At 37.7% G+C, this 25,534-nt stretch overlaps 2 protein-coding genes across 3 annotated transcripts; both read left to right on the top strand.

Moving 5' to 3' along the window:
• Positions 1 to 15: 15 nt before the first annotated feature.
• Positions 16 to 3,296, top strand: mtfr2 (mitochondrial fission regulator 2). The gene is made up of 8 exons (XM_033991038.2): positions 16 to 169; positions 594 to 747; positions 849 to 953; positions 1,020 to 1,144; positions 1,242 to 1,453; positions 1,658 to 1,931; positions 2,584 to 2,767; positions 2,849 to 3,296. Exons 2-8 carry the CDS (start codon positions 676 to 678, stop codon positions 2,888 to 2,890), a joined length of 1,014 nt encoding a protein of 337 aa, XP_033846929.1. The 5' UTR covers positions 16 to 169; positions 594 to 675; the 3' UTR covers positions 2,891 to 3,296.
• A 650-nt stretch (positions 3,297 to 3,946) lies between these two features.
• LOC117393084 (cAMP-specific 3',5'-cyclic phosphodiesterase 7B-like) lies at positions 3,947 to 21,118 on the top strand. Of its 2 annotated transcripts, XM_033991262.2 has the most exons (13): positions 3,947 to 4,201; positions 6,713 to 6,773; positions 14,618 to 14,701; positions 15,001 to 15,164; positions 15,253 to 15,316; positions 15,387 to 15,482; positions 15,951 to 16,051; positions 16,581 to 16,712; positions 16,801 to 16,892; positions 17,313 to 17,457; positions 17,784 to 17,880; positions 18,272 to 18,352; positions 19,078 to 21,118. In XM_033991262.2, exons 1-13 carry the CDS (start codon positions 4,181 to 4,183, stop codon positions 19,275 to 19,277), a joined length of 1,338 nt encoding a protein of 445 aa, XP_033847153.1. In that variant the 5' UTR covers positions 3,947 to 4,180; the 3' UTR covers positions 19,278 to 21,118. The 2 variants fall into 2 exon arrangements, with proteins under 2 accessions (XP_033847153.1, XP_055088317.1); XM_055232342.1 differs by lacking the exons at positions 3,947 to 4,201; positions 6,713 to 6,773 and adding an exon at positions 9,314 to 9,940.
• The last annotated feature ends 4,416 nt before the right edge of the window (positions 21,119 to 25,534 follow it).

Here is a 25,534-nt window from a genome sequence, read left to right as displayed (position 1 = left end):
CAATCACAGACTAGCTACATGGTACAGCTTTATTTGACTTTACAACTTGCGTACGGACAAACTCGAGGAAGTATATTAGTTATTTCATTTATAAGTTATAATATGGTTAGCTGATTGATTAAGTATACCGCTACCCAGCCACATCTTTGGTCAGTCAAGAAAAGTCGGGGTAAGTTTGTGCATATCTGATCGATCTCTGTTGTTTCCTGGCGAAGCATCCAGCGTTACTTTTGATGAGACGTGCAGCTTTAACACTGCAGTACTCTAGTGCATCTAAACTACCCAAGCCACACGAATGAGTTGATATTTACAGATATTAACCGTAAGTTTATGTCTTTGTGTGTTTTGCAAGACCTAACGACATAATGGATTATCTGAACGTGAATTAAGGCTTTGGCAAACCATTGACTTTGAAGGGTCACTGACACCATCAGAATGAATCAAATGATAGATATAAATATAATTTGATTCATCTCTCTTACTTAATCTAAAGTTATTAAAACAGAAGTTTAGCCATGTTTTCTGTCAGATATGAAAACAAATATTCTGTATTATATGTTTAGAAAAGCCTAAACTGCAGTGCTTTCTTACAGCTTTGATTTCTTCCAGTGCTGGCGCATCAACCAAGTCAGCAGAAACTTTGGTGCCTCGCGCTGATCGCTTAAAAAGCTTCCAATGTCTTTGTTGGAGGATATCTTGCATGTACTGCGCATGGTCCTGGAGTATTTTGGAGCTCCTCCAGAAATGGTGAATCTAAAGTATATTCTGTCTAAAGTCATAGATGTAGTGCTGCTTCTATCTGTACTGTCCTACATTCTACATCTGAATATTCTCGTGTCTTGATGTAGTTGGTTCCCGTGTGGGACTGTGAGCTGTGTGGTCAGTATCGCAGCATTGTGAGGATGATCGGGACAAATCTTCCACTGCAGCCACCTCCAAGGGTCCACTTTCAGGTATTTGCTGCTGTGGAAAAATGTCAGAATAAAATTTAGGAACATTTAATATGATTATCTTTTCAGATTCCACTCATCTCCCATAAGCCTCAGGGTTATGTGGATGTCTCCATGGATACCCCCACCATCCCCTCGTTTGCTGACATTTTGTGGGTCTGTGAGGATGAGGGGAACAGCTCTACAAGGACCAGGTGTGTGCTTTTTTCTATGCCTAGTCTACAAAAAATAAATAAAATAAATGTACTATATGGCACAGTCACATGATGTTTTATCCAAATTTTGTTGCAGGAACCATTTGCTATTTAATATGCAAAATACAGTAATAAACAGGAATGTATCTACAGTCCAGAGACTAAAGCTACATCAAAATCAAAGAGATTTCAGTTCGATGAAACCACCTCCTGACCCAGATGCCTTAAAGAAAATCTCTGCGCTGGAGACTGAGCTTCTCAAACTTCGAGCTCAAATCGCCCTGATAGTTACTGCGCCTCTTGCTCCAGGTACATGAATGTATAACGATATTTTACCAAAGGCGTAAAGGTATACAAAGGACCTAATGCTTATGCCGTTGCCACTGTATGATTTTAGCTACATGGACCATAATCATTTAGTCTATTTCAATACAGCCAACATGAACAAACTATTGCTATACATTTCTTTGTGCAAGATCTTTAAAAGTAAAAACATGTCTTTTTTCCCGTTAGATCTTGAATGTGCGCCTGTGATGTCCCCTCCAGCCTTGGCATCCACACCTCTGCGTCCTCCTGCTCCATTGCCCCCACCCCCTCCTCCTCTACCACCCTCCTGTCCCAGCACCAGTGCTCCATTCCAGTCTGTTTCAGAGCTCATCAAAGCTCGCAAACAAAACCATGACAACGATTCACAAAAGGACAGTACAATGATTGAGGGGAGAGGACTTCCTTCTATGTTGGATGTTCTCAAAGACTTGAATCAAGTTAAACTACGCTCAGTGCAGAGGTAAGATTAAGAAGACTTTTCTACTGGCCCAATAACAAAGTACAACACATCTAACTGATAGGAAAAACTGGCTCATTCTCCCCATCTGGGAGTATGACATCACATTCTAGATGGAAGAATGTTGTGTTAGCTAAAGAAAATCCAAACTGGTGTGACATGTAGATAATAGAGATTTTTGGAGAACAGAGCAAGCTGATATTCGAAACAATGGCTCAACCTTATTTTAGCTTTGTTGTCATTTTTTATGCCTAAGCATTAATTAAGCTTTTGGTGGGTTCTTGTGTATTTGTATCCTGTTAGCCTACAAATTCATCAAATGCAATATTTTGACAGAGGTTCTCTTCTTTGCTTAAAGGACTTTAGTTGTCTATGATTCATATCCTACTTTGCCTGGCCATTTCCGACATTCTACAGGCCTAATTAATAACTTGGAACATATACGCTCTTTATCTCAAATCTAATGGTATATGCACTGTTTAAACAAAATAACCAAATTTCTTGCATGATTCAGATGCTCCCATTGACTGCTTACTATGGTAAGCAGCATGAAAAGTAGATACAATATGCATCAACACTCAACAATATTACAGATATTTATGTTCATTATCGAGTTACTTTTATTTCTGAAATACTGAAGCACTTTCTCTTATAGATCACCAGGGGGCACTCCAGTCAGGAAGAGGCGCAGTAAAGGGGGGATAGCTTTGCACAGTGACCCTGCAGCTCTCATAGCTGACGCGTTAAAGAGGAAATTTGCCCACCATCACCATAATAATTCCTCAGATAAAGAAAATTCACGGGAACTATCGCCTTTTAGCAGTCCAGAGACACCCAAGGTTTGCACACATTTCCCAATGTTTGTAAATTTACAAGTTAGTAATATTTTGTAATCATCAGAAAAATAACTCTTTCTACAGTTCATTCACCACCGACGGAGCCAAGGCCGACGTTACATGTAAATTATTTTCAAAAAGCCAATTTCATCCTCAAAGCCAAAACTTGCAGGGTACTCCTCAACTACCGCGTCAGATATTCTTCACACTGGCTTCCACCAACTACTGACAACTTTGTTTCTCTGTTCACTTCTGTAAATGTTTCACATTTCTAATTTAATTGTACTTGTCTTATCATCTGCATGTGTCTCTATGTATGTTTTGTGAGAGATTAGGTTTTGCTATTTTTATATAAATTACAGCTTTACTCTATGTAATTGTTTAAAAGAAGAGAATGCATAATGTATAATTCAAGAGGTGCAGCTTACATTTTTCTTAATATTTCTAATCACAAGAGAGAGGTCATTAGTTTTATCTATGCAACTGCTGTATTCATGTTGCCTTGATTAAAATGCACAGATGTTTACAACATACCAACGTAATGTCACAAATCATTTTTTGACGTATAATCAGTCAGGCATAGTAGTGGTTGCTTCTACTTATGATTTGAAATATGATAGTCTGTCAAAAATGCAGTTCGTGAAACGCTGCATATTCTGATTCGAGTACGACTCTTAATATGTCTATACCTTTCCTGCACCAAGCGCATACGGCGCATCCAAAAGACAAAGCTGTTAACCACCCTGCTTGTCTTTTGAACCACAGGGGTTTATACAGTAATAATATCGTTTCAACAGCGTCATTCAACCCTCTTCGTAAAGGAGATGTCCCATTTATAGTATGTATGTAGTAGCTTGTAGACTACACGTGTGTAACACTGACCCACATTTACAAAAACACAAATTAAAGCTACCGAAAATGTTTTTCGTGTGGCATTATTTTCAAATAAATAGAATCTTAAGATTTCAACTCTCCCATAGCACATTTCCTCTACGGATCTTCCCAAAAATACAACAAATGTCCTCTTATTTTGACCAGATAGAAGAAACATTAAGAGCGCTGCACGATGATTGGTCAAGACCTGAAAAGCTCCGGGCAGTGATTGGTCAACTCTCCTCTAGTCCCGCCCCAGCGGTGCTACAACCAGCCCCTCCCCTCTCCTCACTCTGCGGCTCACAACATCGTACACACGGAACCGTGCGTGGGGACAGCCTGCTCCAAGTTCATGTCGCCTTTTGCACTGCTACTATCAACGACAACAATAAAGACGAACGCATTGACAAAACCAAGGGCACCAAATAGGGTTAAAACAGACCGACATGAAAGCTTCACCTTCTTGCCCTGCTGCAGCGGACACTCTGTGAGAATCTCCTTTGGATATATTCATTTGTTTATATGGGCAGCAGCGATGGTTAAATGTCCTGTTTAATTGTCGAGGTAGGTACACATAATAATCAACATACTCATCTCATTTAGCAGACCAGCTAGTTTTGGTTAGGCCTGGCTTAACCTTTAAAAACAAAATTGATGCCTAATCTAATGTCCTTAACATACTTTCACATAGTTGTAAAATGGATGTAAGCTATGGGATTGTTATATAGTCGTGCTGTCATAGTGTTATTCATATCGTTCTAAGCATCAGTTGTAAGGCGATATCATCACGTTAGTCCATAATATTGCTGCAGTGATATGCTAGGGGTTGTCATTGCAGTGTATTGACAGCTTTACGGCAGTGACCTGCATCATCGGGTTGCACTTTGTGGTGATGTGAGAGCTGGGACATGAGTGATATGAGGGAAGTAATTAAGCCAGCTAAATTCATGTTTTAATGCATTAAACACTATTACATTGCTTTAGCTTTATAATTTTTTTTTGTTTTGCTACACCACAATTTCAAAAGGAGATTATGCATACTTAATAATCATAGTAAAAGGGCCCATGTCTCCTAAACGTCTCTTGTGATTGGTCAGTGATTAATCTAACGTGATGGCCTATTACATTAATTATAAGTAAGACTACTATTGCTGTGTCAATGAAAGTTAACCATAAATGTACAATTGACATATTTTTTAATGACATTGAAATGAGCCTTGATGTACATAGTGGCCTGCCTCCAGATTAGGCCTAGCAGAGGCACACTGCTGCTGCTGGGTTTGTTTCCATCCACCCGCTTCCTTCCCCTCTCTAAACAAAGCACAACATTCAGTGCTTGAAAGTTTGTGGTTAACTTCCTCACAGGGTAAAACAGCAGATTAATTTTATGTGTGTTTGTTTTTTATTTTTTTTAATCATAAAAGAAAAGATGAGGTTCTGTTCATTCAGCACAGTGCACCGACTCACCCCTCTCTATAGCTCACTGTTACACTGATGCGGGGTCATTATAGCCATTACAGGTCATTATAAATACTTGACCTCAATAAGGGGTTGTTTAGCGATATGTCAGTCTGAATCAATTGATCTCCCATGTGGTTATTTGTAGGTAAATGTATGAAAAGCACAAATAGTAAAAGTTGATTAACTGGTATTTTAAAAGGCAAAACAAGACTCTGTATTTTGTGGACTACTTTGTTACACTGCACTGTCTAGAGTAGAATTTAAATCTTAAGTAACACCAAAGTGACTGGCTTGACCTCAAATAAAAATACTTGATATTATAATATAAAAGATTCAGCTATACCAGTGCACTGCTGATGAGTAATACAAAGGCCACTTTAAGTTTGTGTTGCCATATTAATGCAGATAGTGGGTAACGTTGAAACAAGATCACCCTTGAGAGGGCAAACCTCTAAAGGGGCATAAGGACAAGCCATGTGGGTCTCTGTGATTAATATGCAAATCTTAGCTACTTTAGGCCAATGCACTGCCAGTGACCCACTTTTCAAATCTACTGAGGAGACCTACCACTTGCCGATCAGCAGATAATGTTAATTCTAAAAGTCAAAATTCAAAAAGTCACACATAGTTGTTCACAGTTGAACATGTTAAATATATTTTGAAATAAAATTATAGATTTGCATCAAACTTGTCATGCTGGTAAACTGGACTCAAATGCAACACAAAGTGAACCGTCAAATGTCTCAAACTACAACAGAAAGTGTCCTTTAAGCAGGTAATACGGAATATGGTAAATCAGGGACTAAACAACTGAGGAATAAAGTCTTATTTAATGTCAATGAAAATCTCTTCCACACTGGGGATTCAAATGGGGAAACAGGCTGGGCAAATAAACTCAGGAACAGGCAACTCAAATAGATATAAATGCAGGTACAGAATTGCAGAAATGCAAACAACAGAGTATTTCAGAGGAGCTTGAATGTTGCTCTTGACTAGTCAACAACCTAGCAAGAACTGACTGAACAAAAGCAGTATATATAGGCTACTCTGGGCTGATTAACAAAACGAGAGGCAGCTACTGGGAAACCAGGGAGGTAACAAAAGAAGGGCCGGAACAGGCTGAAAAACGAAGTTGAACTGAGGAAAAAAACCATGCAAACAGGTAGAACTATGACAAAACTATTAGTTTAACATTTGATAAGAATGATTCTCAGATATCATACTGACCATGCATGTCATTTGGATAATGCAGCCATATGTTGTTCTACCAGACTTCTCGGTACAGCACTTTTTGATCATAACCTAGTTTCTCAATAGATTAAACCTGGCTGGTCTTTTATATACAAAACAGAGCCGATAAGAAGAAAACATTGTACTATACTTCTATTTTTTGCACATATTACTCATTTTTGAGTGTGCGTTATAAAAATCTATAAAAAGCAGTGCGATATCACTTCATTGTCAAAAGGATGAGTGCATGTGAAGCTGTCCACAGGGTCACTGTGACTTTTAGCGCGGTGTCTTTTTCCCTGCGCACACCACTGATGCTCTTTTGATACAGTCGCGTATTTTTGGAGGTGGTTATATTCATCTGAGCTTCTGGTTTTGTCACAGGGTTGTGGAGCAGTCACGCTGAAACGGACGGAGCAGAATGCCATACAAGTTCGCATGCTGGGTAAGAATGCCTTCTGGCCCTAATAGTTCAATGTGAAAAACCTCTAGAGTTTGTGAAGTGTTCTGGGTTCACACACATTTGTTTCTTTGTAGCTTTAAAGAATTTGTTGTTTTATGGAGTTTGGCAGCCCTTCCCCGTTGTATCTTTTGTGAATGTGGTATGCAGTTTCAAATAGCTTCATTCAATGACCTTCAAGACAAGGCAGAACTCACACACTAAAAGATAAAGTGTGGTAAGTTCCTCGAAGTGTGAATAAAATCCTGCACACTGTATCACTTATACTATAAACTCAGTTAGGCTGGATCTAGGCATAAAATTGCCTGGGTGACCTATATTTCCAGTGCCAAACATGACCAGTGCAGTCCTTGTGCATATGTTCTTACATACTGTTAGAGGACGGTGCTTTCATTTGGCTTTTGGCTCACGTCCAAGTCCCTGTATCCACGCTCTCACTGGCCTTGTCATTTATCTGCCATCATTTTGTGTTCCATTTATGAACATGGAAGCCTTAATGTAATTCTGCAATAGTCTATGTTGTTTACAATTTGAATGGAAAACAAACTACTTACTGCAACAACTAGTGTTAGTAATACAAATCAGATAAATGATAATAGTATTATAAGTTATTATTATTATTATTAGCAGTAGGAGTACTGGTAATAGTAGTAATAGTAGTAGTAGTAGTAGTAAAAACCAAAGTTAAATCTGTCAACTAGACAAAAAGTTGTAGGGGTGAAGAAGCTCATCCAAGTCACTTCTTCAGTTCTGGTCAGATTGCTGGTGGACACTGCCTTACATATATCTGAATGGATTAGCTAACTACACTGAAACTGTATAGACAGCTATTGTTCATTTCAGCCTAAATGAGCCTACATTCATCTATACCTCACTTTCTTCAAAGGAGTGGTTAGTGGCTTTGAGATGGAAATGTACGGTCGGCTGGGGTCCAGAGGAGCTTTCGCGATGGTGTTGGTACATTCTCTTATAGAGTGTCTGTTTAGTTTCTCCAATGTAACGGTCACTGCACTCTTCACTGCACTGAACACAACATAAGTATGCATCGTAGGATACCAGTGATACCATTTGGCGAACGCTTTTCCAACTAAGCCAGGTCATTTGTATGTTACAGTTTATTGTTAATAATAACCAATATGATCACTTTTACAATCAGTACAGCTGGTATTACATTGTTTACACATGCCTATACGTTACAGTCATCAATATCTGGTAATCTATCCTTTTTCTAATATCTTATTCTATGGCATCACTAAGTATCTAAGTATCAGTAGGCCTGTCAGTTAGCAGGTACACTGTGACATGTAGCCTTTTTGTGAATGGCCCTCTTGCTGGCGCCACCACGCTTTCTCACACATAAACTATCCTTTATCTCACACTCTTTGTCTCATGATTCCTTGCCACAGCCTTGTGTGTACGATACGTGACGTTCAAGGCTAAATGCGTGTGTCTGTACTTTTGTCACCATGTGACTATTCTCAAGGGAACATTTTAGTCGGGAGTGAGGAGCAGTTCCTAAACAACATTCCTCTTTTTTGTATTCCACGTTTAAGAAATGCATTTGTGTAGAGTTAATTAGTCTCCTGGTTGTGAGCCTCTGGCGCTTGTGACTTTTAAGGACACTTAGAAGCCTCCCAAACGAATCCTTCACTTCATCTTTTTTTACTAGTGGTCTTTTATTCTTAAAGCAGAGTGATTCACGCAGCTTTCTAGTCATATCCTCATTATGCACCACATTCTAGTAAAATAGCCATATAGACTCATCATTTGATGGTTTTTAACTTTGCTTCCCGGCTTCTTTGAAACACTACCAATACTGCTGAACCTGTAGCATTATACGTCTAACAGTAACATAAGACAAAGATATAGGCAAAATGTAGTGTTTAATAAATCACTACTTTAAAATAGTGATATTATTATCACAATTATGGCAGATACATCATTCATATTCTTAGCATTGTCTGGTCAATTCTCCAAATCAAAATAGCAATAATAATTCATCACACTTTTTTGATATTTTAAATAAGAAGAGAAATAAATCAAGAAAGATACATAACAATAATATAATATAATATAATATAATATAATATTTTGGTTTAAAACTAGTATAGTATATATGTTGTGTGTATTTTTTATTTATTTATTTTTCTCTAAAATAGTGATACTAGTCTATAATCTCGTTTTGATGCTAGTTTTAGTATCAATTAGCATTTTGGTCTCCATTTTTGACAACCCCAGTATCATATTCATTTTAAATCAGACTGGAACAAACGGGCTGTATTTCATAACTCTGCAGTGGTCTGTATAGGTGTTAGATAACACTAATTTAAAGAAGTAATGTAAGTGTATTGATGGCTTTGTGTAAGGTGCTTCTATTTTTCTGAGGTTAGTCCATGGTGGATACATATGTGAAGTCTTAAGCTGTTTTTTCTCATAAATCCCATTGGCCCATCACCGCAGAGAGAGTGCGGTCTAGAAGAGAGAGAGGGCGAGTGAGCGGGCGAGTGAACGGAGAGGAGGGGCTCTGGGCTCCATAACAACACGCTGTGAGTGAGAGCCAGAAGATGAGGAGAGGGAGAATGCGGCAGAAGCCTCAAGAACACTGGCACAGATCACTTCGGGATCCTCTGTATGGGACAAATACTTTGTTGACTTCTTATGTATTTCTTGTACAACTGATCATTTGCTTTCCACTTCTCCAGTTTTTGTAGTTTTCTTTCTCAAACCTTTTTTCATTTGTTACTTATGACAACGTGACAGCTCATCCCGCATCCCTCCATGTTTTAAATTTTTTTGTTTTGTTGCTGTCACCCCACTGCCCAACGCCATGCCGGTCCTGGAGGGTCTATGGAGTGCGGACCTTCGACTGCAAGATTCTGGACTCGGAAGTGTTGTTGATGTCTGTCCTGAAGATGCCCCCGGCTCCCCAATGTGGGATACTCTCAGGACACCCCCGGTCACTTGTGGTGGTGGGCTGTCTTTGGCTTTAGAGCTGCCAGCCCTTATTCGGCAACTCAGGGCTGTGTGGAGGGCCAGGAGAGGGGGTACACAGAGCCCCCTGAAAAGCAGAAGTGAGGACTGGGTAGAACCAGAGGAAGAAGACGGAAAGGAGGTGGATCAGGTACCAGAGAAGAGCAAGCAAAAACAACAAGGTAACACAATCTATCGTATCATTGTAGGAAGCAGAAAGTACTGTAAGTTTACATAAATATTTGATAAGTTATGTTATGGAAGATTTATGTTTGTTTGCAGTACAGCGTAGACTGGGACTCGTGTGGTCGGTGCCTCATAATGCTTACCAGTGCTGTTTATATTTTATTAATTTGTCTTCTTGGTACATGTTTTATGCAAGGAGGTTGGCTTAGTTGTAGCTGATTTGTCAAAGGACCATACACAATGTAAGCCAGAAATTGTTTTTTGTTGTTTTAGTGATTATTTGATGTATATATTGTCTTATGTTGTCTGTTTATAACCTTACTATCAGTTTTACCTGTCGACCACTTTGGTTTAATTGATACTGTTTGCAAGTTCTCTCTAACTAATATCAGTATTTGTTCATATATTTTTGGAGTAGTATTACTATGATACAAAAATTCATGGGAAAAAAAAATACATCAACAGTACAATGACTTGATATTTTGTCATTAAGGAACAGGTTTGATATTCGATAAACATTTCGATACCACAGTGATCATTTTTTTCTTAAAGCTCTTAATTTAGACAATAGACTCATTTTCTACACAAAATAATAGTACTTTCTTTATGTTAAAATGCTGCCCATGTGGTAAGCTAAAGATCAAATAAAACTATTAAGGAATGGTCAGATTTTGTTCTGTTATTATGATTTTTTAGTATCAATACTTGTTCAAATAAGTATCTCGTTTTGATAGTAGTTTTAGTATTGGTTAGTATGTAATTATTGATACTTTTGACATCCCTATTTTTGAGCGGATTCCAATCAGAGGTGGCTGGAGTCTCTCTCTATGCAGCAAATGTTGTTTGCTTCTTTGTTACAGTAAGAGGGCATACAAGGTGAATGAAAAATAATCTAGCGACTGCCCACATATCTTTTTTAAAATTATGAATTAAACATGTTAAGAAATGAAACACTGTCATTATTTTAGTGTTGACTTTGCCAGTAGCTATGTAGTATGTGGTAGTTTGTTTATATTGAAGTTGTCTCAGTGGGGCGATAAGAGACAGAGCTGTAAGGAGCAGACAAAATAAAGGATGTGTCCAAAGTCAGTTTTCATTAAATAAAGCTGTGTAACCATCTGGTGAGGCGCAGCTGCAGTGGTGACACCAGTGTGACGCCATCCTCTGACCCCACGTCTATCTGGGCCAATGGACATCCACTGACGCAAGAAAGGGAAGTTTGATACAGTTTTAATGACTTGGGTTTTTTTTGTTTTTTTTTTCCTGAATATTTTCCTAAATTAGTCACAACAATTCTTTTTTCATTTTTCTCAAATTTTAGTTGGGGAGATGTTAGCTGAATTTAGTTAACACATTCCATTGTTCAAATATATTTAATTTAATTATTTAATGTTGCTATTAATGTGAATGCTAAAATTTCAATACTAAGGTAAAGGCACAAAATAATAATGGTTACTTTATTATTACAGTTTGGTCTTGTAGTTCTAATGAAGAACATTATTAAATTATCCAGGAAACATCCAGTTTTATCATTTTTTTTCAGTATCAATACCTGCTCAAATGAATATCTTGTTTAGCTATCAATTTATATCTGGATATTGTTTTTTGATCACTGTATAATATTTTATGACGTTACATTGCTTCATAGACCCTCTCCCACATGAACAAAGGGCCTAACATGAATACTAAGTTTGTATGTAGAACCACTCTAAATACGAACTCAATGTCCAAGTAGTGCTCGACTGTGATGTTTCAGGTTTGTGCAGTGAATATCAAGCCTGAATCTTTTATTGAACATGTAATGACTCATGCTGAGGGGATTCACCTGTGCGCTCTGACTCATAAAATGCTACAGCACCTTTGACTTTCCCTTGGCACTTAGTGATGACCTCATTCGATAGACCAGCCTGAGTTAAAGTGCATCAGTGTTTGATATGACTGCCACAAGATGCACAGAGACACAGATTATTGTCACGGAGATAATGAGTCATTTTGACACTGCCTGGGCTTGGTGAGGGCCAGCCAAGTGTTTTAAAGATTGAAAGAGCAATCTGTCTCTAGAATCTGATTAGGTGTTGATATTTCATGATGGATGACTCACTATTTTTGAAAGAAATGTCCAAATTACAAAACCTACAAATGTTGAACCTTAATATTGTTTTTCATGTGGGTTCTCAAACATGTTATACTCATCTTAAAGTACAGTCACAGCTGTGCAAATGAACAAGGCCTTGAAAACCAGATACTAAACTTTACTAAAATGTGTGTGGAAAATGATATTCTGTAGTCTAAAAAATGTGTTTTTTATTATCATTGTGATCAATATTGAGCTAGCCCCAATATTGTGACATCAGTAAAGGCAACCACTCATCAAGATGTTGAATACTGTGTGGAGGTCTTTTTTTCAAGTGAATAGGCACAAACTGCAAATTCTACCATAGAAATCTAATCTGCCCTTTGTATATTGTTTTCTGGAACATAAGCATGTATATTCACCATGTCCCTTATACTCATTCAGAGCATAACAACGGTAGACATTTGCCTCTCCTCATCTACCTCATTACACACAACAGTTCTATAAATTTGAGGTCATTTGAAAGACAGTAATTATTCAGCCATCATCATCATCATCAACTACCAGGGACAATACTATCATTGAAAAAATTCTGTGATTTCCTATTTATTATGAATCTGCAAAGAAAACTAATGGTAGTGTAAAGTACTTTAGATAAGGCAATCACATCTCCCTTTCAAACTGTGTCTGTACAGTGTGTGCCACAGAGTCCCCCAGATGCAGTGCCTTGTGAGGGGAGGAATGGTGATGCTACGTGTTTTGTTGATTCTTCTGCAGATCCTGTTTTGAATCCATAAAGAATTAACCTCATTCACTATAATGGCAGCACGAGTGACGCTCTTTGATACAGAGCCGTATGACAAGGCTTTAACGCCCCCCAGTTCCATCTGATTCATGTTGTTATCCTAAATGACCCAGTTATTATCAGCTGCAAGGATACAATGACCTATTTACCACATTGAGAGTGTCTGAGGCGATGGAGAGGTAAACAAGCGAGTGAGGTGAGGAATGACGGATAGGCTAGCACTTTAAGCATATGTGGGTGAATTGATAAGAAATAAGCCATTCTTATGCTCTAGCGTAACATGGAGGTGTTCTTTTCCAGGTAATGTGTGCCATCTCACGGGATGAACATGCCAAAAGGCTTTCCCTGCACTTTTCTTGTTTAAATTAGGCCACCACAGGACTGCTCTGGTTCTCTGCTGTCCCCGAAGGGTTTTTATTGATATTTGTAGGTTGGATTAAGGGACTGGCTTTGCGTATGGCCAACATGTTTTATGTATAGATTCTCTCGCGCGACAGCATACAGACACTAAAGCTCTCTGCAGTCGGGTAACCTATATTTTGCATTCTGTGTGTGTGTGGTAGAGTAGATGTGACAGCCAACTGAGACAGCGCAGTGCCTAACAGGGCCATTAGCAGGAAGTTTATCTGCTTTTAGCAAATCTTCATCAGGGTCCGTAGAGGTGAGGAGAATCAGCAAGATTAACCAGATGATATACGCCCCAGTTACTCTCATCATATCTGTAAATTATTCAGTTTTCAGGGTTTGGTAGTTCGAGAGTCATTTTCCCCTGTGCACTGTGCCACCGATTTGAGCATTTTTAAACATTATTTTGTTCTGTATAAAAATATCTTGTCTTCAGTATCTACCAGTTAAACGAAAACAGCTATCATGATCTGTTGTACCAGTAATACATTGTCTAGCTTAGTGTCCATTTTAGTGTCCTGAAGTTCAGTGATGCCCAGGTGCAATTTAAGCAGAAAATTGGCCTATACTGTAAAATTGACTATTGTACCACTTCAGCAAATTGGTCAGTCTTAACAAAAAAATAAGTTTTTCATCTACAATTTTAAACCAGGATCCTAGGCTAAGTGCTGAATATAATATAACACCAAGACTTCTCCAAACATATCTTCCATGTCTCATATTCTGTCAGAACACATTAGTTAGAAATACAAATCACTCCTATAATATGTTGACCTATATATCACCAGTGAATGTTCTCATTGAACCTTTCCTGAGCCTAGATGTGTGGGCAGTTTACGTAAAATCTATACAATGCGAGATTATGCAAAGCGTATGCTATGGCAACAACAGAAGGGGAAAGTCAAACATTTAAATAAACTTGTAGGGACATCCCCCAGTAAAGAGTATGGCATCATTGTTAATTAGAACATAATGTGTACTTTTGGATCTATATCTAATGAGTGTTGAGACTCTCTGTTCCAGCTGCAGTGTGCCATGAAATCTATTCTGCTCAGATCAGACAAATACACAACAGATGCTTACAGCGTGGGTGATCCAACTACATCAGAGATTCACTTGTACTCTTCACTTACATACCAAATTCACTTTTATTATTCTGATTATAATTAGAGCTACAGGGGGAACAGTAGCTCTGCCCTGTCATTGTGTCATCCTTTTGTCCAAACCATTTTCCTCTATATTCTGGAAAATGTCACACAAGATGACAGATTGTCACGCTTGACAAGCGTGGCTAGGGCAGAATGTGACTAATAAGAACCCAAATGTTTTCTATTCTGAAACAGGCCTGTCCTCATTCTATTTTCTATGTGTGTGTATGTGTGTGTGCAGCTGATGGCAGAGTGCGCACGAGACACGCGGGTGTGCTGCTGGAGAGAAGAGGCTCCTATCCTTTGATCGACCTGCGTATCAACAGTAAGAGCCCACTTAAGCACCAGGGCAAACAACACATCCATACATGTTCCAGTCTACAGCATTTTGACATTACTCAGTCGCACTACAGATTAGAAAGACCATTTTGAAACATAAATTGTTCAAAGCCTCCAAGATTCTGACTTACTTATCCATTTGGTCATTTCATTGTTGATTATTAATGTTTACGTAGTTCCTTAAATCTAGATACATTAACCTATATCTTATAGACATAAGTCTTACTAGTAATAAACAATGTTGCTGTACCCATGTTTTTCATCTGCGTGTCAACTGTTTTTCAGCCAGCGCCCAGCAGGGGGAAGTAGAGCTGTGTAACAGGAGAAAGGTGAAGCGCCTGCTGAGTTTCCAGAGGTACTGCCACGCATCCCGCCTGCTCCGGGGCCTGGTGCCTCACAGCCCCGGCTCCATGCACCTGCTGGATGACGACTATCTAGGACAAGCTGGGGTGAGGAGGACATATACAAACTCATTACCACACACTACAACACTGTTGTCTGATGTATACATCAACAGCTACATCTGTTGTGTTACAGCACATGCTCTCTAAAGTCAGCACATGGAACTTTGATATTTTCCTCTTTGATCGCCTCACTAATGGTAATATTCCTAACATATATTTATACAAAATAAGCCTTTTATTGGGTTTAATTCATATTTTCTTTGACAGGAAACAGCCTGGTGACCCTTATGTGCCATCTATTTAATGTTTACGACCTTGTTCACCACTTTCAGTTGGATATGGTCAAACTACACAGGTTTTTAGGTATGTCTGATCATGTACATACACACATCATTCGTCTGATATACATACGCTTTGTTAAGGGCAATTTATTCTGTTTCCAGTGATGATTACTATTATTATCAATAAAGTAATGTGAATTCAGGACATCCCTAAGCATGTTGCAAATAAGGGTCAAAATTAACAACTGGAACACATTTGTTATTTTTGTAGTTTTGTAGATTTTTTTTAAAAAGATATCCTTGCATACTTGAGTAGACAGTACTGAAGTTTCAATAGAGTGTGTCAATTACTGTGTTTAAACTTTAAGTTGTGTCTTTAGATAGTGATGTAGTTGATAATATAGCAGTACTTACATTTAATTTCAATTCAGATCACATATTTTCACACATACATTGGAGAGTGTTGTCATAGAAACAACATGTGGCTTGTCTTTAATCTCCCAGAAACCTGTCCCGGTCGTGTACTTAAATTATCATTTTATTTTTCCAGGTATGGTGCAGGAGGACTACCACTCCCAGAATCCTTACCACAATGCTGTCCATGCTGCTGATGTCACACAAGCCATGTACTGTTACCTGAAGGAGACCAAGGTGATACACAACGCACACACACGCATACACACACACATGCATACACTTTCCCAGACCTGGACCCCCCCCGGGATTGTTGCTCCTCATTTAAGATTGACAACACATCCATCCACTGCTGCACAATCTCCTCTGACCAGATTAAGTGGCTCTGCCTCTCATACTCTTCTGTAATTGGCTTTCTGATGCAGCTATTCTCTTAAAAGCACTCAAATAAATGCTATGCTAACCATTTTATCATCAAGGTTATACTATTAAATTTAATTACAATTTAAATTATTGCGACTTGACTTTTCATTATTGTTGAGTTGAATTAAAAAAAGAAAACAATTTAATAGGCATTCCCTTGCTATTGCTGTTTACTTTTGTCTTGTGCAAAGCTTGATGTGTAGATTAATGTATAAGACTTTAATTGCTGCTGCCACCTAGTTCAAGTAAATTGATGTGTCACTGAATGTCTGTATGTAAAACCTTTATTTTGATCCCAGAGGTGTATTTAGATTACAGTGAGGGTCTCTTGTGTATCTTGTAGCTAGCAGAGCAGCTGAGCCCTCTAGACATATTCCTGGGGCTAATGGCCGCAGCTGCCCACGATGTGGACCACCCCGGGGTCAACCAACCTTTTCTCATCAAGACGCGCCACCACCTGGCCTCACTCTACCAGGTACTAGAGGGAGGAGTGGAGCTGTGTGACATATACAAACACACTACCACAGTAGTAAATTCAACTAAATGTTGTCCCTGTGCTGCAGAACACATCTGTGCTGGAGAGTCACCACTGGAGGTCCACTGTGGGCATGTTGCGAGAGTCCGGCCTGCTGTCTCACTTGCCTCCAGACATGTCGTAAGGCCATACTCTTTATTTTCTCCATCAAGTTTCACAGTTATACTATGTGTTAATGTAGTTGTTTTAGTAGTATCTAACTCAAATCTAACTGATTAACCTTCATGTGGAAATTTTTCACAATTTACTTGGTCTCAGATGCACTCCTTTGGACAATGACCAGTCTGGAATGTTCCAAAGTATGGCATTAAATGTGAGGTATATTTTTGTAGACACAAGCAGGTGATGCCACTAGGCCAAGTAAAATCTGTGGAGAGGTGACCACTCGCAATAAGAATGTAGAATTTTCAAGATATTTTGTAGCAATAAAATTGATTAAATGCAAAGTAAATATATGCCATACTGTAGAACATTCCACTACACCAGAAAAGTTACATAGTGCAGTTTTAAACTCTGGCTCTGGTGTTATGTATGTGACAGGCAGGACATAGAGCAGCAGTTAGGCTCTCTGATCCTCGCCACAGACATCAGCCGACAGAATGAGTTCCTCCTGAGCTTCAGAGAGCACCTGGACCTGCAGGACCTAGACCTGCAGCTGGCCTCACACAGGCACTTCATACTGCAGGTACAGAAAGACTACAGCATTTGTGTTTAGACTTTACATTGGTCATCTCTATCCCAAGAACTAAATTACCTAGCATTTTCTGTGGCTTCTAAGTTATAAAACCAATTGCCACTAAACATTAGAACTGCAGTCTTTTGACAGTTGTAAATTGTTATTAATGACCTATTTTTTGCACTGGCCTTTCATAACTATGGAGCTGAGATGAACTTTTTTTTTTTCCAAAATTCAATTACTAGTTCTAATGCTGGCTGTTGTAAATGTGCTGTACATATAGAATTGTGCTTTTCTTTTATTAGGATATACACAGCTTTTCCTCCTGTTTTTAGATCGCTCTGAAATGCGCAGACGTGTGTAACCCATGCCGTGTTTGGGAGCTGAGCCATCAGTGGAGTGAGAGGGTCTGTGAGGAGTTTTACAGGCAGGGTGAGTTCCTTTTACGTTGGAGAAAATACATGTCATCACCATAACAGAAACAAATGGCCATGACTTTGTGTGTCCTTGTGTCTTGTGAAAAGTGCTTGCAAGAGAGAAATGCAGTACGGTTATGAATTATTGATATGAACTGTCCCTAGTGTGATGTTATTCACATTCCTCTAAACAAGCCTTCACTGAGGTCATCGTTTTAAAATAAATATGAGCACATATAATGATTAAAAGTCATTATGTAGTTTATTTTTAATTTAGCAATTTTTTATTATTTCATTGTATTTTCTTTAAATATTCTGGTTTATTCTGAGATGCATGTTTTGAGTTTGGGATATTACTGTAATAATCTATTTTTGATTTGTGAATAAATGAATTTGTAAATTGACAGGTGATCTGGAGAGGAAGTTTGAGTTGGAAATTAGTCCCCTGTGTGATCAACAGACGGACTCGGTCCCAGCCATTCAAATAGGTAAGTACTAGGTAGGTACTGGTAAAACTTGGTCTCAGAATCCATCCATCCACTGTCTTCCTCTTTATCTGGGGCTGGGTCATGGAAACAGCAGTCTAAGCAGGGATGCCCAGACTTCCTTCTTCATGCACACTTCCAACTCTTCCGGGGGGATCCCAAGGCATCCCCAGGCCAGCCGAGACACAGTCCCACCAGTGTGTCCTGGGTCTTCCCTGGGGCCTCCTCCAGGCATATAAAAAAATATTATTTGGTTAAGGTTTGAGCTAGTATATTTTGCATGTAACAACGGCCACAATGGAGTATAAATATTGTGGAAGTAATTTATTAGTGGGTTTCATCATGATATGCAAAAAAACATTTAAAAAGAGATGGATCATCTCAAAGGGCTACTTAAAAATTGTTAAATACATATTTTTGTGAGATATTACTTTTCTAGGTAACATTAATATTAGCCCAATCATTATAAACTGTGGACCAGGGGGGTAATTAACAAGTTAGACACATCTCCTGAGCTACAGCTAAATTTGTTACTTTGTAGATGGAAACTAGCTTTAGCTAAATGTGGTGTAAAACATCTCTTCTTTTATGAAATTAACATGTTTGCACATGGTTCCTGTTAAAATAAACCAATAAACTAAACTCAAGTGAACAAATTCACCCAAAAATGTTGACCTGAAAACCTTTTCTATCTTGGGTCTAATACTTTTTCCTTATGTTTCCCACAGGCTTTATTTCATACATTGTGGAGCCTCTGTTTGAGGAGTGGCACCGCTTCACAGAGGCCAGTCCACTGAGCCAAACTATGATGGGTCACCTGCACAAGAACAAAGCTCGTTGGACCCGCCTTCGATACGCACAGGGCCAATCAGACACACAAGATGAAGAGACGGAGCTAGAGGGCAGAAGGGACGGCGACATACCCTAACCATGCTTTTTGGCGTCAATGGTTGATTTTATCCCGTTCCAAATGGAGGAGAGGAGATCTGTTGACCTCCTTGAATTTTCTCCAGAATGGTGTCTCCCATGGGTGGCTTGTCACAGGTCCCTTCTTGGACCTTGAGTGGGAGTTCAACCCCAAATCTGCAATGAATGTCTCCCCCTGCTGGAGAGGAGCTGCATAGCACTGCGGAATAACATTAATGAACCAAAAGATGATTGTGGGAAATCTTAGTAAATAAATGCCAAATTGACGTTTGAACTTGTGACGTCATAATGAATAGAGGGATCACTGAAGATAAATATATATGGGACAATGCTGCTATTACAATAAAGAAGCCAAAATAATCAGCTGGACTATGTTGGAAATGATGTTAACATGAAGAGAGAGTTAAAGAGATATGCCCCGTATCTCTCTTATCTACTATGCTTTTTTCAACACATATTAAGCTATTACCACTTTTTTCTTACTTTGTACAGCCTGCACTTATATTGGATGCTATTTCATACGTGTTGTCTTTTCTCACTCAAGTGCGTTTTTACCTCGTACTGTAAATTTGTCTCGATGGTTTAATATTTAAAATGAAGTGGGATGCAAACTAAGTCACCAATGCAAACAAGAGCCATTAAGTGTTTATGTGATATACTGTATTATTACATGTACATACAACCTCAGCAATTCACATGCCAAACTCTTAGCAATGTAACTTTTAAAAGAAATTATAGATGAGTACACATTTTGGGTGTGTCTATTTCTCTGACAACCTCACAATACAAAACAATGTCAAGCAAAAGCCTTAACAGCACTTGGGTCAAACCATGGGACATTTTGTACACTGGACAAGCACACACAGCCTTCACAAACACTGTACTGATTGAGAGTTTGAATTAACATGCCAATTTACGCAACTAAGTTTCATTTTGACATTTGCACTGTATATTGGACAGACAAGGGCCAATTTATATCTCAAAATGTCACCAATTACTAATATATTTAATATAAACTATTTTAAAGGCACATTGTGTTTGGTTATTACTGTATAATCCAACTCCAGTATATTAAAATGAGTGTTGATTCATCTATTTAACTATTGAATAATACCTTTCCATGTTTGTCCGATGTGTCCTTTAAAAGCAGAGTTAGCTTGTTTTTAACTGTAGACACGGTTTTCACTAGAGACCAATTTACCACGTCTTCCAATCCACAGAACTAGACCAAGATTTATAATATAACAACTTATAATAAATGTAAAAATAGATCACTTGTTTAATAATGGGATTATGTCTTGTAAGTATTGTGAAATTTTGCATTTTTATCACTGAACTGCAGTGCAATAAGATGAGACCACTGTTGACATTAAATAAAGTGGCCATATTTTCTATGTAATGTATGTACTCTGTAAGTTGATATTAGCTTTGCTCAAGTCTTGTTCATGGTTTTTGATACTGCTGCCGCAACATCTAATCTCATTTCATTCATTTGAAGATGACTTTTGTTATGATGTCAATCTTTTGTCAAACCAGCGTCTTTTGAACTGTAACCTTGTTTGTCTATGCTACCTAAATGTATTTGACTCTTTGTACAGACCAAGTCCAGACAGCAGGCTGCCTTGTAATCTTATACCTCTGAGATTCCCGATACAGGGTCATTGAGCCATAACCTGGTTTCACAACTACTACTACTACTGCTTCTACAAATACATGTCTTTAAATACTACTTTTTCTATGTTACATATGTTAAATAATGCCCTAAAATACAACATGTACATTTATACTGTGATTGTCACTGATGAGATTACTTTAAACATGGGCAGGATTTGACCCAAAGAATGGCAGGGGTTGGTCTGCAGTTGACCTAATGTTTATTATCTAATCTATAGTACATAAATTATATAACAGAAGTTGCATTGCTTGTTATCCTGATTGCCAGAGGTGCTGACACTGGATATTCGTAGTCACTTGTCTTGGGTTAACTCTACAAATGAAGTAATACAAAATCAGTGTGAGATTATAAAGTTTGTTTCAGGATACTTGAATACTGTGAAAACAAAAGAAAACAATTGGCTTAGTAATAATATAATTCAATAACATTTTTATATGTAGCTAACACTATCTGATGTGGATTGATGTCTGCAGTATTAACTCTATTCTAATAATTTAATGTTTGTTTATAAATAAGGGGTACTGAAATTGAAATCTTGACGGTACCTGTGTGTTATGACAACCAACCTCTGAGCACTGTGAACAAAAATAAAATGTTTTTAGTTAAAATGACTTTTTGTGTTTTTCTTTCTATGAGCTTTGCTTTAGGGTTAGGTCTAGAATTAGGCTAGAAGTTATTTCATTTTTTCAGTTCACCAAGTAATCGCTAGATGGAGACAGACTCACGCCAGTCACCTTTGAGGTTATTATGACTCCTTTTTGTTTACACTGTCAACATAGAGACGTGAGCCCCGGGGGCGCTGGTGCATAAAAAAGAAACCTAAGACCGGGTTAAACGCAGTAAAAGTGAATTTAGAAGAATAATAGTCAATAGTTCAATAAGTCATTCAGGCCGTCTTATATAAAATATATATATATAAATATATAAAAAAATGGCTACTCATTCATTCTTATATATATATATATATATATATATATATATATATATATATATATATATATATATATATGAATGAATGAGTAGCATTTTTTTTTTCCAGCAAATGTGGTCAAACTTGTATTTTTAATATTCCATGAAAGAAAATTATTTAACTTTGTTCTAAATCTTTGGGAGGGGCACTTAATAGCCTATTTGTTTTACTATAGGCTATTAGGATCCAATGTATTGGATACAAAAGCCTATTTGAGGGAGCCTAACTGCAGTGCACATAGTACTTGATGTAGTTCTATTTTACAAGGTGCTGGAGAAAATTTGACACAGAGACTGCAGGGCATAAACAGCAGGACCCACTGTCCCTGATTTGCATATGACTCATTTTCATTGCAAATGAGGCCGGTACAGATTATGCCCCTCTCTCTTCTGATTGGTCACCTATTACTTTATTTTACAGGGCACTTGTTGGTTTGAATTTCCAAGATAAAGTTTGTTCTTCAGTTGGAGAGATTATAGCAAAGGCAGTGATCATTGTCAGTCCACCATTCATCCTCATCAGACAAAATTCATCTGTAAATATTATATGTCAGTGTAAATATTGACAGTGCAAATATAGCCCCCTCTCTCACCCCCTTTTTAAATGGTTGTCACGATACCACTCCTTTTAAAAAAATACCACTAGACCGTACAGTTCAAGATAACCATCAACCTCCAAAGCCCAAACTGGAAAAGCAGTTTTTTTAACAGTTACATGTATAAAGATGACATTTTCTCTCTTAAAAAATGTATTATAAATAAAATAAAAAAGTCAACTCTCTGTGAGATTACTGTCTCAAGATTAGAGGCTGGTGTTTTGACATCAGAAAGTGAAAAATGAAACTTCTAAAGCAACATCTGTCACATTGTCTGGGTTGTTTTTGGCACTCAAATGGTTAATGCAGTACTCAGTTCTCTGGACATAACCACATAGCAAAGTTCCACTCTATAGAGATAAATAGGTGCTTTCCGATGAATCTCTAAAAGTTGTGAAATGACTGAATGCTCTCAGAGGGGAAACAAAGGGTTAATTTTAATATGTACAGTATCACGTACACATACATAAACCTAAGTCTATATCTGATCTTACTGTATCCACCTACAACAAATGTACCTTCACTTCTGAGTACCGATGTTATATGGCCTCTCAATGGTAATGCATGCACAGATTTATTATATCTTACGGTAATTTTTAGAAATAGGTCTGAAATAGTGTAAGGGAAACAGTAGATAAAATAAAGTGAATAGAATTATGTAGATCTGATGTACAAACAATCAAAGTAACAAGTCTTTCTATAGATCAATGTTTTGTTTTTTTTATGATCCTTACAGTGTAAAGGACAGCAGACTTTGTGGCGTTGTCTTTAAAAGTCATTAACCCTTGACCTTTTAAGTGCTTATTTGCTCTATGTATTGCCTCTTTATATTTATCAAAATAGCAAATGTAATAAAAAAAATGCACCATGTAACATTTAAAGTGGGCTCAAATGTTCCGCAGTATGGTATTAAACTTATCTTGCATTTACAGCTGTTTTTAATGCTAACCAAAACCTTAAAACCCTTAAAAAAAAAACCTTAAAAACAGGCATTGTTATTGTGAGCTTCCCTCACAATAAATCTTTCCTGTCATTTGGTCTGGTTATTCCTTACAATGCAACCCATTAATACAACTATGATGATATGGTGAGTTGTAACGTATTTCACTTACTGGAGTAAGTTGGTAAAACAAGGATTTAATAAAGAGCTTTTTTTTCTGTCATACGATGGCAGAGTTTTACTGTTCAGTGCTCTTGTGTCACATACTGTCACTGTAGTAGGCAATTTGGATGAAGTGTCTTGACCACGGCCCCGGCGTCAGCATTTGAATTGTTGACCTCACAGTTGGTGTGAAAACATGTAGAGACAATAACATGACCTTTGACCTTTCAGTCTTCCTTTTATGATGGGCCATTTCTCAGTATGCATGCAATTACTGCAAATACCACTGCCACATCTTCTGGGTCTACTACTAGTAATACTACAGCTGCTGATTAACTTTGTTCATTATGATCACCACTCTGCAACAATGAAACATATACCCTGATCTGACAAATGTAAAAGTAGCATTGCATGTCTATTTGTCTATCCAACTTGAATAAATGTATCTAATGACTTCCAGTCTTAATCCAATCCTGTCCACAAATACACCTGTTGTCCTATTCCCTCAGGCCCCGATGCAGGTGAAGACAAGATGTTTCCTGTAAGTTCCTTCTTTTTCTTCTTTTCTGAGTTTGTTTTTACAGGCAGTGTCCGACCTGCCCAACCTGCTCCACCAGTTTGCATTATTAACCAAATCATATTACCATCCTAGTAACATTAATATGGGCTTGGTAATATTGTTGCAGCTGTAAACAAGGTGTGTAGATGACTATCCAGCCATGTTTATTTTGTCAGGATTTTGGGGTTATGAGTAATGTTTGTTGTGGTTTAGGATGCTCAAGGTGCAAATTATTACTGGTAAGGCCTGTATGCATCGCCTGTACAGGATTAGGGCTGAGACAGACAAGAGACAGGTACAAAGTGACTCCTCTGAAGTCTGAATCACCCAAAACAGTGAAAACAACGTCTACAGATTTTAACCTGAAGTCTTAGCCCAGGTTATGCTACTATTTGCATATAGTCAAATGAAGATTTAAACAATTTTTAATAGTGTAAATTTTATTTGCTCACCACCTATCCCACAGTTTTGTTTTTTTTTTTTTTTACTACAGTAGTTATGACATCTTATATCACTGATTTTGCTTTTGACCACTTTAAAAGTGCAGCGAATAATTTTCTGGAAGTGGCACATCATCTGCATGATTCCACAGAATTAAAAAGTAAAAAAAAACAACACATAACTTCGAGAAGTTTTATGCCATACTATGGAAGATTATAGCCAAAGAAACAACATTTCCATGGAAACAAGCTGGCTGAGTATGAGTCAGGTTTGTGAATATTCAAACTAGCTGACAGTAAGAACGTATTTTCTGTGCAGTAAACAAAAAATGAAATAAAGCATGTTTTTATTTTTTACATAATGTCGATAACTTTTTAGTTTCAATATGAATAAAAAAAATCTGAATTTACAACAAGTATAAAAGTATGTTTTGAAATAGTAATAATTGTAGTAATCCCATGTATGAATGTATTGCAGCCCAATCAAATTTGCCCAGATTTGCATTCATTCATTTTATCCACTTTTCTTCATCAGCTAGGGTTCAACAAGTGGTCTATTTGCCTCTAAAAAAACATGCCATAGTTTATTAATAAATTAATTACTTAATTCTAAAAGATACAAGTTTATATGTTTTCTTCAAACTTATCCCCAGGTCCAAATGGCCTTGAGGGAGAACAGTCCATTTACATGTAGTCAAATATGGATTCAGGGAAGGCTTTCATAAAAACAAAATGGTAACCTTTGTTTGGAATCTTTAATCTTAACTGTATGACAAGTGGTGTGCATTGTGCTAATCTTCTGCAGTTAGCATAGCAGGTTGTTGATGAGTGACCTCTGACATTGGACTACAAATGTTTGATGTTTTTATTGTATGACTTATGTAAATAGAACCTCAATGCTCCAGTGGATTCAATGT

This window comes from Periophthalmus magnuspinnatus, chromosome 24 (genome assembly GCF_009829125.3).
Source record: "Periophthalmus magnuspinnatus isolate fPerMag1 chromosome 24, fPerMag1.2.pri, whole genome shotgun sequence".
Taxonomy (NCBI): Eukaryota; Metazoa; Chordata; class Actinopteri; order Gobiiformes; family Gobiidae; genus Periophthalmus; species Periophthalmus magnuspinnatus.
Note: the sequence above shows the minus strand (reverse complement) of the source record. Positions and strands in the feature narration are given on the sequence as shown.

Bases quoted from the DNA above. Each gene is read 5' to 3' on its own strand.
- mtfr2 (XM_033991038.2), top strand. From the start codon at position 676: ATGTCTTTGTTGGAGGATATCTTGCATGTACTGCGCATGGTCCTGGAG. The intron at 1,454-1,657 runs GTACATGAATGT...TTTTCCCGTTAG, and splicing joins TACTGCGCCTCTTGCTCCAG to ATCTTGAATGTGCGCCTGTG. The intron at 2,768-2,848 runs GTTTGCACACAT...CTCTTTCTACAG, and splicing joins GCAGTCCAGAGACACCCAAG to TTCATTCACCACCGACGGAG.
- LOC117393084 (XM_055232342.1), top strand. From the start codon at position 9,616: ATGCCGGTCCTGGAGGGTCTATGGAGTGCGGACCTTCGACTGCAAGAT. The intron at 16,052-16,580 runs GTGATACACAAC...TGTATCTTGTAG, and splicing joins GTTACCTGAAGGAGACCAAG to CTAGCAGAGCAGCTGAGCCC. The intron at 17,458-17,783 runs GTACAGAAAGAC...TCCTGTTTTTAG, and splicing joins ACAGGCACTTCATACTGCAG to ATCGCTCTGAAATGCGCAGA.